The sequence below is a fragment of the Zonotrichia leucophrys genome, chromosome 19 (assembly GCF_028769735.1).
Source record: "Zonotrichia leucophrys gambelii isolate GWCS_2022_RI chromosome 19, RI_Zleu_2.0, whole genome shotgun sequence".
Lineage (NCBI taxonomy): Eukaryota > Metazoa > Chordata > Aves > Passeriformes > Passerellidae > Zonotrichia > Zonotrichia leucophrys.
Window position 1 is genome coordinate 8,378,377 of NC_088188.1, and position 13,782 is coordinate 8,392,158.

At 52.1% G+C, this 13,782-nt stretch overlaps 3 protein-coding genes across 3 annotated transcripts in view; 2 read left to right on the forward strand and 1 right to left on the reverse strand.

The window, feature by feature from the left end:
* Positions 1-5,395, forward strand: part of NXN (nucleoredoxin) — a 46,861-nt gene extending 41,466 nt beyond the window's left edge. Inside the window, exons 7-8 of the mRNA XM_064729479.1 lie at positions 2,006-2,130; positions 4,207-5,395. Coding sequence (XP_064585549.1) covers positions 2,006-2,130; positions 4,207-4,389 — 308 coding nt within the window. The 3' untranslated portion in view covers positions 4,390-5,395. The remainder of the gene's footprint in view (positions 1-2,005; positions 2,131-4,206) is intronic.
* An 827-nt stretch (positions 5,396-6,222) lies between these two features.
* On the reverse strand, positions 6,223-7,545 carry MRM3 (mitochondrial rRNA methyltransferase 3). Its single transcript, XM_064729482.1, has 3 exons — positions 7,414-7,545; positions 6,973-7,140; positions 6,223-6,819 (listed from the first exon to the last, which is right to left on the reverse strand). The coding sequence occupies exons 2-3, from the start codon at positions 7,109-7,111 to the stop codon at positions 6,296-6,298; spliced, it is 663 nt and encodes a 220-aa protein (XP_064585552.1). The 5' UTR covers positions 7,112-7,140; positions 7,414-7,545; the 3' UTR covers positions 6,223-6,295.
* A 1,057-nt stretch (positions 7,546-8,602) lies between these two features.
* On the forward strand, positions 8,603-13,663 carry GLOD4 (glyoxalase domain containing 4). The gene is made up of 9 exons (XM_064729480.1): positions 8,603-8,733; positions 9,148-9,197; positions 9,785-9,905; positions 10,311-10,455; positions 10,656-10,792; positions 11,095-11,181; positions 11,289-11,402; positions 11,483-11,569; positions 12,419-13,663. Exons 1-9 carry the CDS (start codon positions 8,644-8,646, stop codon positions 12,482-12,484), a joined length of 897 nt encoding a protein of 298 aa, XP_064585550.1. The 5' UTR covers positions 8,603-8,643; the 3' UTR covers positions 12,485-13,663.
* Positions 13,664-13,782: the final 119 nt, after the last annotated feature.

Below are 13,782 nucleotides of genomic sequence, written 5' to 3' on the forward strand. Positions count from 1 at the left end.
CACAGCTGGTGGTGGTGGAGATGGGAAAAGCCTTTCTGGGGCAGGGACTTGAGGCACACGTGATGTAACAGAGGGGTCAGAGGAAGTGTGTGTGCAAGGGATTAGAGATCTGTGCTGGAAACCACAGCAAACCTGAACAGGGCAGTGACAATTAGAGCAGTCTTTCATCCTCTGCTGGTCCTTGGTTTCCCCAATTCCCCTGGCTGCAGGACAGGGCAAGGTTTTCCCCAAAGTTCCTGTCCTTTCACTGCTAACCCACACATGAAGCTTCCCTGCAGTTAGAAACAGGCCTAGGGCTACACATGGCTCATTCTTCATCGCTTCCCTGCCAGCAATGGACACAATAGCTCAGGAAAGGGCATGGCTGGGATGAGCTGTACTGCAGGCTGAGCCCTGGGGTGGACACAGCATCCCAGGCAGGGAATTGAGGGGTTGTGGGCTCTTGAGGGGGGTACAGCTGTCCCCTGTGTGCTGTGTGGAGTTTGGGGGTGTGCTTCTTCAGCCCCCCTTGCTTTGCTGTGCTGTGCCTGGCCCAGGGCAGGGCTCCTGTCCCGCTTCCCTGTGTGCCCTTTGTGAGCAGCACACACACCTCTGCAGCTCTGATAACATGGCCCTCGCTCCTTTCCTTCTTCCCTTTCAGATTTCCTTTTGACCCTGGTTATTTATTCAGCAGAGCCCAGCAGGGGATGTGAGCACAGAGCCAAAAATCCTCTCCTGACGCAGGAAGGGCCGGCTGGCCACGCCAAGCCTGATGGATTAGGGCTGGCCCTGCAGGCCTCTGCAAAGAATTATTTTTATCTTGCAAAGTTTTTCTATCACCTTGCTGCAAACAGCTCATCAGGGGAACAGCTGGGGCTCTTGCTCGCTGCTTTTGGGGGTGGATGGTCTTGATGAAACCCACCAGTGATGTGCTGGGGCAGAGATGCAGCTGGTGCAGGGAATGGGGGCTCCTGGCCAGCTTTGTCCTGCTGGGAGACCCCCCAGCAGAGCAGTGCCTGCACTGCACAGGCAGCAGCACCCCCAGGAGAGGGCAGCTTAGCAAGTGCTGGTGCTGAATAAATGCTGACTGATGCACCTCCTTCCCCAGAGGGGTTAGGGCTGGGTTAGCCAGAGTGTGCAGGGCTGCCTGGAGCACTGCCAGCAGCTGATGTTTGTAGGAAGAGCAATCCCTGCAGACACCCCCTAGTCAGTGTATTTATCACTGCCCTGCACGCAGGACAGACCCTGAAATCCAGTGTGCAGCATCTCTGGAATCTTCTGCTTTGCTTGGACAGGAGGACAGGGATGTGTGAAACAAGGGCAGAGAGTTTTCCTGGCATGGGCATGGCTTGTCCCAGCTGGGGCTGGACCTGTCATGGTGGTTACATCAGGGACCATGAGGGGAGACATGCCTTCTTCTTCTTCTGCCTTCTTCCTTTAATGCCTAAAAGTTGTCCCCAGATTGGAATCTTTTAATCTCCACGCTTCCCAAGGATGCAGACTCTCCTCTTTCCAGCTCACTATTTGAACTGCAGTGGTGGCTGGCATTTGATTGATGCTGCCATCTCTTTCTGCCCTACCTCTGTCAAATCAAAGCTGCCTTCCCAGCGCTGAGACTGGAGCAGTAAAGCTGCAGCTCAGCCATCCTGAGGCACAGGGACGGTGGGTGGCGGGCAGGGGTGGCAGCAGCCTCAGATCAGCGCCTTTGTTTGGTCTTCAAAAACACTCTCAAACCACAAAGCAGCTTTTTTGTGCCTGTTTGTCCCTGCACCAGGGAGTGAGCAGTGGAGTATTTGGGGAGCAGGAGTTGCTCTTCAGTTCGGTGTTTCCCTGTAGTGCATTTCCCTGGTTCCTCCAGAGCTCTGTGCCTTTGAAGTCCGTGCGGCGCATCCGGGCTCCGGCTTCCTGCCTGGTGGTGCTGTGGGACAGAGCTGCCAGCTCCTGGCCCGTTTGCATCCTTTGATGCTAACCTCCTTTTCTTGCCCTGCCTCTTTTTGTTTTGTCTCCACCACCCCGTGCCCTGCAGATTCAGAGGACGATGGGGAGTCGGAGGCGGCGAAACAACTGATTCAGCCCATAGCTGAAAAAATCATAGCCAAGTACAAAGCCAAAGAGGAGGAGGCACCGTTGCTCTTCTTCGTGGCGGGGGAGGTAAGTGAGAGGAGAGCACAGGGCTGTGTCCTGCTGGGTACAGGGACTGAGCTGAGTTGGGTACTGCTGTTGTTGTTGTTCAGGGGTAAACTGAGGCACGGAGCTACTGCAGCTGTCAGGCAGCACAGAGCAAAGCCAGACTTGAGGCCTGGCTCAGTCTGTGCTCTCCTTGCTGGATATTACTTCTAGCAAAGGATTTGCTCAGAGATGGAAAAGCCTGAAGGAGGGAGAGGGACAGGCAGAGTGGGGCAGTGGGAGGGAGTGGAGCTGCCATGCTGGGACTGTTGCCTGCTCAACCCTGAGGCTGTGCAGGCAGGAAAGTGGCTGGGCAGGGGAAGAGGAGCAGGGTTTGGGTTTCAGCCTGGCCCATTTAGTGAAATTTTGGCCGTTTCTCTGAGCTGACCATGTTTTTCTTGGCTGGGATGGTATTTGAGGCATGTGCAGGCTGCAGTGCTCCAAGTCAAAGATCTGCTGGAGACAATGGGAAGCGGGAAAACTGGAGGACTCCTGGCCTCCCTTGCATAGACACTTTGCCTTGCTGCAGTCTGGCAAACGAAGGTTTTGTGTCAAAAAAGCTCCCAGCACCCCCAGGCCTGCAGTTCCCCTCCCACATCCCTGCTCAGGGCCTGGGCAGGTGGCAGCGGCTGCGCCTGCTCCGTCCCCGCACGCCCACGTCACACTGCAGTGCTCCATGCGCGGAGCCCTCCGGAGCCGCCCTGCGACAAAAGGGTCCCCAGTGCCACACCCAGGCCCCCCCAGCCAGCCAGGCCCCCACTGCCACCTCCCACAGCCCCTTGGGCCCCCTCCGTGCAGCCGCTCCCGCTCCCACCGGCGTAACGGGTCTCTGAGCATCCCAGCTCAGCCCCGCACCCTTGAATAAGTCCCTTGTTGGAAAGGGCTATTTTGGGAGGGTCCGGGACCTTCCCCCCTCCCCCAGAGCCTGGCTTGCCGGCTGTAGTGAAACATTGCTGCTATTCATGCAGCTCCCGACGGCCCTGCAGCAGCCAGCCCGAAGAATGGGGAGCGTCCGGCACATCCCATTCATCCGTCACCTCAATAGCCGGGAGCGCTGGCCCCGGGGCTCCGCTGGCCCCCACGCACAAAGCAGCCCGGCCATGGCCGGAGCAGGCGCCTCCCATCGCTCTCCCAGCACCGTCTGCACCGATTTTGCATTGATTAAAAAATATTCCTCGGTGCCTTTGTAAATAAAGGACGAGGCGTCCCGACACCTGGGTGGGGGGCGGTTGAGGCGACGAGCCCAGCCCTGCTGGCCCTTCCAGCCACGTGGTCCAGCTGCGCCAGAAACCCCTGCAAAGGAAGGGGAGGCGCGAGCGGAGCTCCCCAGCACTGCAGAGCCCCGGCCGCCAACCAGGTGGATGGAATCCAGATTCCAGATTCCATTCCTGCCCCTCGGAAGGGGCGCGCAGGAACGCCCCGCTGCGGGTGAGGCGCAGCCTGGGCTCGGGGATGAATCGCGCCAGCGCCGGCTCTTTGCATCCCACAGCCTTGGGAGGGATAAATCACTGCCTTTGCCCAGAGCCGAGCCTTGTCCAGAGAGGGGAGAGCAGCCCTCTCTCCCTCTGCAAGCAGCCTGCTGCTCCTGTGTGTGCCCAGACACTGGGACCTGCTGGTGGGATCTCATTGTTGGCTCAAAGTCTCCATCCCATTCCCGTTCTTTGTTTAGCTCTGGGCGTGCACTTGGGTCCCTTTGGTACCACCCTTGGTGAGCAGCAAGGCCATGGCTGTGCTGGCAGAGAGCTGGCAGTCCCCACATTCAGCACTTGTCCCCAGTTCCTTGAGCTGTGGGTGTCCCAGAGGCTCTGGGGTGGCTGGGGCAGCAGGTCAGTCTGGGAGCAATGCCTCTGGCTTGGAGGAGTGTGTGTCCCCTTCCAGCCTGGGATAAACCAACCCAGTTTGGTTCTGACACAAACCACAAGCAGGGCAGGCACCAGGATGGATGTTGCCTGCTAGTGCTGGTGCAAGGCCCAGCCTCTTGGGCTACACTGTGGCGGCAGCAAACTGCTCCTGGTCTCCTGGCTCTGCTCTTGACTCCTCTGTCCTTCTTCTGGCCTCCAGGACGACATGACCGACTCCCTGCGGGATTACACCAACCTGCCCGAGGCTGCCCCCCTGCTCACCATCCTGGACATGTCAGCCAGGGCCAAGTATGTGATGGATGTGGAGGAGATCACACCTGAAATTGTGGAAGCTTTTGTCAGCGACTTTCTAGCAGACAAGCTAAAACCCGAGCCCATCTAAGGGCCCTGTGCCAACAGACGTTATTTAAAACCAGGTCTCTCTTCCGCCGCTTGTGGATTCTCCAGCGTGTCCTCACGCCCGACCCAGTATCCAACCTTCTTGTGGTGCCTTGTTTTACGCAGTGAATCCTTCTCCTAAGCAAACTCCTTGAGATGCACTTTCAGCAGGGAGTTGTTGGCGTTTGGAGACTTCGCTTGTGCTTCATGGTGATATATTCTCTAATAACCAGGCCAGAACTGTTACAGTATCATTATTTTATACACGGCACTAGCTAGCAGGCAAATCTTTTTGCATGGTGTTCTTCCCAACGTATGCATCAGGCAGTGGGTGGGGTTCTTGGGGCTCTTTTCTTTCTCCTCCCCCTCCCTTCTTTCCTTTCTCACCACCCCTGCTGACTAAATGACTTCCAGGAAGCAATAAGGAAACTGTCCCCATCGCCCCTGGCCAGTTCTTTCTCTCCCACGAAAGTGCCCTGACAAGGCCAAGACAAAGTCTTAACTGCTGACAACCTCTGAAAGACCACGGCACAGCCAAGCTCTTCCTCCTGGGGGTGAGACCTTCCCTTGTGGGTTTGCCACCCCCCACTCCAAGCACCGACAGCCTTAGGCAGCGCTGGCTGTTGTGTCAGGGTCCATCCCCCTGCCATGGGTGGGTATTCCCTCTGTCCCTCCCACTCTGAGCCAGGAGGAGGATCACCACCGGGCTGCCCTCACCTCTCGTCTCTTCCTTGTGCTCTCCCTGTCCCCTCTCGTCCCTCTCTCTGGTATGAATTGTCCTCTCTCCTCTGTGTTAGTTGATTGAGCTGTTTTTTGTAGGTGTGTCCCAAACTCAACGTTAATGGTGCTGTTCTTTAAAAAAAATAACCAAAAAAAAACCCCTTCCCAAACCCTAAGAAAAAAAACAACCCTCCCTCCCTAACCCAAGCAGCACAGCCGAGCCCTTGAAAAGTGACATTGTAAAAACTGTACATGGTGATTGGAACTTTGTAATAAAACTGTTACAATGACCTCCTCCCTGAGGTGCCATTGCTGTGTCCTGCTGTCACAGAGAGGAAACGTGTGGGGGACAGGAGCCCACAGCCTGTCCCCATGGATGGGGGGCTCCAGGGACTGTGTGTCCCCCTGGGCTCACAGCCCCTGCCTGTGCTGCTTTGCTGGCACTGCTCAGAGCTCCCCAGGAGGGAGGGAGCCCTTTGGCAGCCACTGGGGCGTTCCCAGCCTGAATAGCCCGTGTTGTGCAAGCCACTGCTTCTCCCTTTCAGCTCATTAGTCAGCCATGGCAGGATTAGGGCCTCCCCTTTTATCCTGCTGCAGCTTCCCGCCCTGCCAGGAGCTGGGAAGGGCTGCCAGCTCAGCCTGCATAAACCCAGCCTGTGGTTTGCACGTTTCAGGGGTTCCCCTGTTCAGCAGTGATGAAGTGACTGGGGAGCAGCTCCAGGAGCAGCCCAGCACCTCCCAGCAGTGTGGGCAGGAGTACTGGGACACCCCACAGCACAGCCATGGCCATGGCAGGGTTGGGAATGATTGTTGGAGCACAGGATCTGGGTAAGCACAGGCAGGACCCATTCAGGCAGCAGCAATGTGGTCTTTGTGACCCAAAACCACAGCCAGGCTGGGAAGGACACACACTGTCAGCAGCAGCTGGGCTGGGTCTTCATGGATTTCCTGGATAAAAGAGCTGGAGCAGGGGGGAACCCGCCGAGGTGAGGCCAGGGCTGCTACCCAGCCCTTCCCTTCTCTCTAGCATCACCGTGTGGCCACCACATCCACTGGGAGCCACACGTTCAACCCAGCACTCTCCAGCCTTAAATACTCATTTACTACAAACCAAACAGCCCGAGCTGCTCTTTTATTAACCCTCAAGGAACCAAATGCAAGAGGTGCTCCTTCAGCACCCAAACCACAGTTCAGCCTGGCACAGGCAGCTTGTGCCTGCCATCCTCCTGCTTGTGCCTGCACAGCAGCTGCCTCCTGCCCTCGAAGAGCAGGATGCCAGCAGCAATAGCAGAGTTGAGGCTGTCCACGCCTGGCACCACGGGGATGAGCAGCCTCCTGCCCCCCGTGCTGGCTGCCAGCCCCAGTGCAGCCGGGCTCAGGCCCTGGGTCTCCCCTCCCACCACCACAGCCACTGGTGCCTTTGCCCAGTCCTCGTAGTAATGCTGCACTGGGATTGCTGCTCCCTCCTCATCCTCGTGCTCAGGAGCAGCCCTGGGGCTGGATTTCACAGGAGCTGTGGGGCTGGCAGGAGCAGAGGCAGCCCCTCCGGGCAGGGATGTGCTGCTGGGGGCGTTGTTGTCGGCCACGCAGACCTGGGTGCCCGCAGGGAGGTTGGTGGGGAGAGAGTCCCAGTCCAGGCTGGCAATGATGGGCACACGGAAATGAGCCCCCATTCCTGCACGGAGCACCTTTGGCTCCCACGGATCCACACAGCCTGGGAAGGAACGGGGAGAAACAGTGACAGCACAGGGATCCACACCAAGGTGGGATTCACACCACAGCCAACCATGTCAACCACTCCTTACAAACTCTGAGAAACATCTCCAAGCACCTCATTCCCCCCCTTACCCCCAAACTTTTCTCTTACCTTTGGTGAGCAGCACTTTTTCACAGCCTGCTCCTGCTGCAGATCTCAGAATGGTGCCCAGGTTTCCTGGGTCTCGGATGTTGTCGCAGATGAGGAGCAGGGGCAGGGAGTTGGCGAGCTGAGCTGCAGGGTAGGACATCTTGGCAGGGTCAGGCTTGGAAAAAATGCCTGAGGAAATGGAGTGTGACAGGTTTACGAGTGACCCACCCCAAAGAGAGGCCTGCTCTGAAAGAGTTGGTCCAAATCTCACTAAAGATGTGCTGGAGGAAGAGTTAGGAAAAGCACCACCTAAAGGAAGTTTGAGCAAAGTTTGTCACTTGGCAAGGAAAACTAATTTTCCAGCAGTGCTATGTCTAAGGAAAGATGATTAAGAGAGTCATTATCCTAAATATGAAAAGTTTCCCTTTGGGCAGTGTTGCAACTGTTTCAGAGGCAACTTACCAAGAAGCCCCTGAGGAGTTACGAGGTCAGACCAGGTCTTGATGTCTTCAAATTTCACCTTAACCAAGCTGGCTCGTTTTATCTCAGCCTCAGGCAGCAGCTTCAGGTGCCTCACGGTGCTGAAGAAGAGTGTCTGTGGCACAGCCCCTGCCTCCAGAGCATCCTTGATCAGCCTGTGCCCCTCCAGCAGAACCTTCCCGTGATTATCCCGAAACTTCTTTGACTTGGCGATAGTCACCACTTTTCTGTGGAGAAATCATTCAGGGAATGTGGCTGTGATGCTCACAACACCTTCAGTCACAACACCAGCCCCTCAGAGCTCCTCTGGGAGGTCACAAAGGTGATCTGAGGGATGGAGCACCTGTCCTAGGAGGAAAGGCTGGGTGAGGTGGCTCTGGGGTGACCTTAGAGCACCTTTCAGTACCGGAAAGAGAGGTGGTGAAGGACTGCCACAAGGGCCTGGAGTGCCAGGACAATGGGGAACGGCTTTAAACTGCCAGAGGGCAGGATTAGATGGGATATTGGGACGGAATTGTTCCTGTGAGGGTGATGAGGCCGTGGCACAGGTTACCCAGAGCAGCTGTGGCTGTCCCCGAATCCCTGGCAGTGCCCAAGGCCAGGGTGGATAATGCTTGGAGCTCTGTGGGAAGGTGTCCCTGCCCACGGTAAGGGATGGAACGGGACGGGCTTTGAGCTCCCTTCCACCCCAACCATTCCCCGGTACCTCCAGCCCGGCAGCGCCTGTCAGACCCTCCTTTCCCCGGTGGGCTTCGAGCTCCCTTCAACCATTCCCCGGTACCTCCCGGTACCCTCAGCCCCGTAGCGCCTTTCAGACCCCCGTCCCTCCCACGGGCAGCCCTTCCCTCCAGCCCAGCGGGGCTCTGAGGGGCAGCACGGCCGGGCCCGCTCCCCGCGCTCACCCCAGCCTGCGGTCCCCGGCCGCCGCCTTCTCGTACCACAGCCCCGGCGCGGCCGCGCTGCGCTCCACAGCGGGCGGCGGAGGCGGCGGAGGCGGCGGCGGCGGCTCCTCCCGGGGGCTCTGCGGCTGCAGCACCCGCACGGGGCTCCGCCGCAGCGCCCGCACCCCGCGCCGCCCGCCCGGTTCCGCCCGCGGCCCGCGGGGCCTCAGCAGCGCCCGCCACAGAGGCGGCCACGGCGCCGCCATGACAGCGCCCCGTGACGTCACCGCGGCACCGCGCAGCGCCCCGTGACGTCACGGCCGCCGCCGCCATGGCCGCCCGCAGGGCGCTGCACTTCGTCTTCAAAGTGGGAGACCGGGCCCGAACGGCGCGGTTCTACCGGGAGCTGCTCGGCATGAGGGTCAGCGGCGGGGATCGCTGGGCTCGGGGAGTGGCGGCTGCGGCCGGGAACGGGCGGTTCTGCGCCCTCCGTGTGCCCGGAGTGCGGCCCTGGGGACGGGGACGGTGAACGGGGATGGGGAGAGGAACGGGGATAGGAATGGCATGGGGATAAAATGGGAATGGGGATGAGGACGGGGATGGGGATGGGGTGGGAATGGGGTCGGTGATGGAGACGGTGACAGGGAAGGAATAGGGATAGGAATGGGATGAGAATGGATTAGAAATGGGATGGAATGGGATGGGGATGGGGTGGGAGCCATTTCCTGCCCGCTCCCTCCCGCTTCCCCGGGCCTGGGGAAGGCGCTTCAGGTTGGAACGAGGGGCTGGATCCCCGAGGTCCCCTCCCAACCCAGCCCCTGGTGTGGCTCTGCAGGTGCTGCGGCACGAGGAGTTCGAGGAGGGCTGCAAGGCCACCTGCAACGGGTGAGTGCCCCGAGCTGTTATTCACACCAAAGTAAGGGTTAGCTTATCTTTTATTCAATTTCTTCCCTTGGAACATACAGCCCCCCCACTCTGCAAGTGTGGTGTTATATTGAACATAAATACCACATCTATAAATTTGTTCTTAACTGAATTATTTCTCAGCTTACCAGGAATTACATCCAGTTCCCACTGATTGTTTATATAAGCATGGCACTATCAGGGTTCTTGAGTTAAAAATCCCTCCTGTTAGCCCCAAAGGCTTTTGTAAAGAAAAAGGAATGAAAAAAAGAAGAAAGGAACACATTTTATTCTGAAGTGGAAGGAATCTTACAGTTTGGTGCCCTTTCGTATTTAGCAATAAGGAAGTGATTATGCAATTGCAGCTAATGAGCAGCCTGTGCCCTTAAAGCACTGTTAATGAGGTGGAATTGCTTTTATCATATGGGCATGAATGACAGCCCGGGGTCAAATCTGCCATGATCTCACTCTAGAAGTGCAACTCCCCCTTGAAACACAAATACTTGCAGCTCTTGATGGTTCTTTTCAATACTGATGACATTAAAATATGGGTAATATTTATATTGCAGCCCTTATGATGGAAAATGGAGCAAGACCATGGTGGGCTATGGACCAGAGGACAATCACTTTGTGGTGGAGCTGACTTACAATTATGGCATTGGGGAATATCGCCTGGGCAACGACTTCCTGGTGAGTTCCACTGCAAGCAGCCAACCCTTCTCATGATAAACTGATTTACCTTAATAATTAGAAGCTCATTTGTTGTATGGGTTGTACCAGCTGGCGTTTTTTTAATGCTATTTGTCCCTTAAACACTTCAGTGCTGCTTTTGTGGTTGTCTGCAAGATGGAAGAGCAGATTTGTGCTCACTTAAACATTTCTGGAGCTCTGCCTCTGCTCTGCTGTTTGCTGCCAGATCCACCATGGAATGCTGAGCTAGGAAGGACTTGCTGCAGGAAAACACTTTCATATTTATTATTTTAATAATTTTTTTGTGATTTAGTGGCTGGCAGCAGATGGAGCTCTTGTGTTTGCTGTGTGAAAAGAGGTGATGTCTCTGCATCCACCCCATGGATTTTGTTGTGTCCTCTCTAGGGCATCACTCTGGTGTCCAGCCAGGCTGTGAGCAATGCCAAGAAGATGGGCTGGCCCCTCAAAGAGGTCACCTCTGGTGTCTTTGAAACTGAAGCCCCAGGAGGATACAAATTCTACCTGGAAGACAAGGAAAAGCTCAAGCAAGGTGAAATATTAACCCCTATTGGTGTCCAGCAGAGATTTAGCAGTGGAGTATCAGAGTGTGTTTATTTTGATGGCATTTTGTAAAGCAGAACACTTTTTTTATCATTTCTCTGTTAATTCTCAAGAATACCCATGACATTAACTGTGGGTTTTAACTTATAATATGTTTGTAGCTAACTTGAAATTGTTGCAATCCTAAAGATCCCGTGTGGAAGGTAACCCTGGGTGTCTCAAACCTGCAGAAGTCTGTGAGCTACTGGTCTGGCTTGCTTGGGATGAAAATATATGAGAAGGATGAGGAGAAACAAAGAGCTTTGTTGGGCTATGCTGATGACCAGGTCAGTCCTTGGAAAAACCACAAATTTCCTGAGAACAGAATCTTAAAAGGAAAAAGTTCTTAATTAAAGCAACTATGCCCTTAATTAGGAGTGTTTTAATTGAAGGTGTGTTGAATTGAAGCTTTTAAGAAAAGCCGAGCTGTGGTTTGCTCTGTCTTGGTGGGAAAGGCGTGGATGGGGGATTTTGGAATCACCAGATCCTGGAGGAAAAGCTGCAGCCTGGAGAGCAGTGAGCAGTGTCCCTGCAGGCCAGGCTGTGTTTTGTGTTTTTCCCTGCAAGCCAGGCTGCTTTTCTGTTGCAGTGCAAGCTGGAGCTGAGGGCTGTAGGAGGGGCAGTGGATCATGGGACAGCGTTCGGCCGCGTCGCCTTCTCCTGTGCCAAGGACGAGGTACCAGCCCCCCTTCCCTCAGCCCTTTCCCATTTTTAGTATTAACAAAACAAACCTTGTTTATCTTCCTGGCATTGAGGTGATTTGAGTTTGTTTTCTGTTTTCAGCTGCCAGGCATTGAAGCCCTGATGAAAAAGGAGAATCAGAAGATTCTGACCCCTCTGGTCAGCTTGGACACACCTGGCAAGGCCACGGTGCAGGTGGTGATTCTGGCTGATCCTGTGAGTGAAACTGGGAACAGGGGTTAAACTGGGGTTAAATTGTCCTGGCCATTGGTTATAACTGAGCTGCTTCCTTCCAGGATGGACATGAAGTCTGTTTTGTGGGAGATGAAGCATTCAGAGAGCTGTCCCAGGTGGACCCTAATGGTGACAAGCTGCTGGATGATGTAAGTGACTGCATGGTCATTTTCTTCCTGATCAGAGATACATGTAATTTTTCTCATAAAAATAATTGTATTATTTTAAAATATTTTTATTAATTTTTATTATTTTTATATGTTTATTTTTCTTTTATTTTTATATTCTGTTATATATTTTAATTTTCATTTATCCATAATTTTATTTTATTATTTTAATTATATTTTAGTATATATTTTATATCTTAATCTTATTTATATTTTTATGTTATTATTTTAATTATTATATTATTTCTTATTTTATTTATCTATATAATTATTATATTTTATTATTTTCATTTTCAGTTTTATTTATCTATGTTTTTTATTTTACTATTATATTTTAGTATATATTTTTATTTTTAATCTTATTTATTTTGTTATTTTTATTATATTCCAGTATATATTTTTATTTGTATTTATTTTGAAAATTTTCACATTTTATTTTATTAGTTTTATTATATTTTATAATAAATATCCATATTTTTATCATAAATATCCATATTTTTATTATACATTTCCATGTTTTTATTAGTTTTATAATTTTAAATTTATTTTAAAAATCTAATTTTTTTACTCATAAAAATTTGAGTTTTTCCTAGAAGCAGGTTACCCAGGCTTGGTAAGGAAAATAAATCAATTTTTAAAGCTCTCTTGCTGCCCTGGTTGGACTTGTCCAGCCTCACTCTTGGGGCATGATCACATTGTTTGCCGTGGCACAGAACATTGGTTTTCAGTGTCAATTCTCCTTATTAAAGGCTAAAAAATAATTAATCCCTCCAGAGAGGGAGGGGTAAATTATTCCTGCTGTTCTGATCCCTTCCCCCTGTCTTTGTGCAGGCCATGGCTGCAGACAAGAGTGACAAGTGGTTTGCTGAGCACAACAGGAAGAAAGTTTCAGCTTAGCTGAGGAATGGCCTGGGCTGCTCCTCCGTGCCTTGGAGCCCTTCCAAGAAAATCCCAATCCTGTTCAAGAGCTGCCTTCCCAGTCAGAGGGTGCTGGGATGTCCCATGGTGGATTTTTGGGTTGATTTGAGCTGATCTCTGCCTTTCACATCTCCTCCTTCCCAAAACTGGGGCTGTGCAGCAAAGGAGCAGCTGAGCCCTTGCCTTCAAAACCAGGGATCATCAGTCAAGAAAACCTCACATTTCTGTGGTGTTTGAAAAGAAAGGTGAATAGATTCGTTATTTTCTGATTAATTAATTTTCTGATCAATTTGCTTTAGTTGTCCTTTATTTGCAGGCTAGAGAGGAGATTTTGAGGTAGCCGTGGCTACTCCCTCTCTCAATTGGGGTGTGGGGTTCATCCCTTTATTGGGAACAAGGAAATTATCTGTGTGAATGCTCCATCCTTGTTTCATTCCAAGGTGTTTCCCCAAATTCTGGGGGGGAATTTCACTCGAGAGCCCCTGGGGTGTTTCTCACTGGGATCCTGCTGTTAATGGGATGGTTCTCACCCCTTCTCCTGGAGATTTCCACGAGCTGAGGCTGTGCTTTGGGGTTTGCAGCTGCACTGTCTGCTGAGGTGCCAGGGGCAGCTTGAAATAAGTTTGCAGTTAGGTTTTGGTGAGAAATTTTGGACATAACAGTTCAGAGTTTGTTCTGTTGGAATGAAGTCACTCTGCTGGGAATGCAGGGAGTCATTCCTGGCATTGTTTGTGCTGCCTGACTGCTCGTTTTCCTAATGAAAACCTTAAATAAAATACCTTAAATCTGATTTTCATTATGAAACTGAAATGAATTTCATGGAGAGGATCAGGCGGTGTTGGCACTTCTGAGCTGGAACAGGAAAAATTCCTGCTGCGATTTTGTCTGAGCTTTTCAATTCACTTTCAATTACTGTTTTGAATCCTACTGGTCAAATTAAACATGTTGATATTGGAGCATGGCAATTAATTAATTAATTAAGCCTGATTAAATTAGTTTTAATGACTGTTTTGAATACTATTTGTCAAATTAAACATGTTGATATTTGGACATAGAATTTATGAATGAATTAATTAATTAAGCCCACTTCAATTTGTTTAAATGACAGTTTTGAATCCTATTAATCAAATTAAACACGTTGATATTGGAGCGTGGCAATGAATGAATGAATAATTAATTAATTAAATGCAGGTTTTAAACCCTATTGGTCAAATCAAACATGTTGATACTGGAGCGTGGCAATTAATTAATTAATTTAATATCAGCTTTGAATCCTA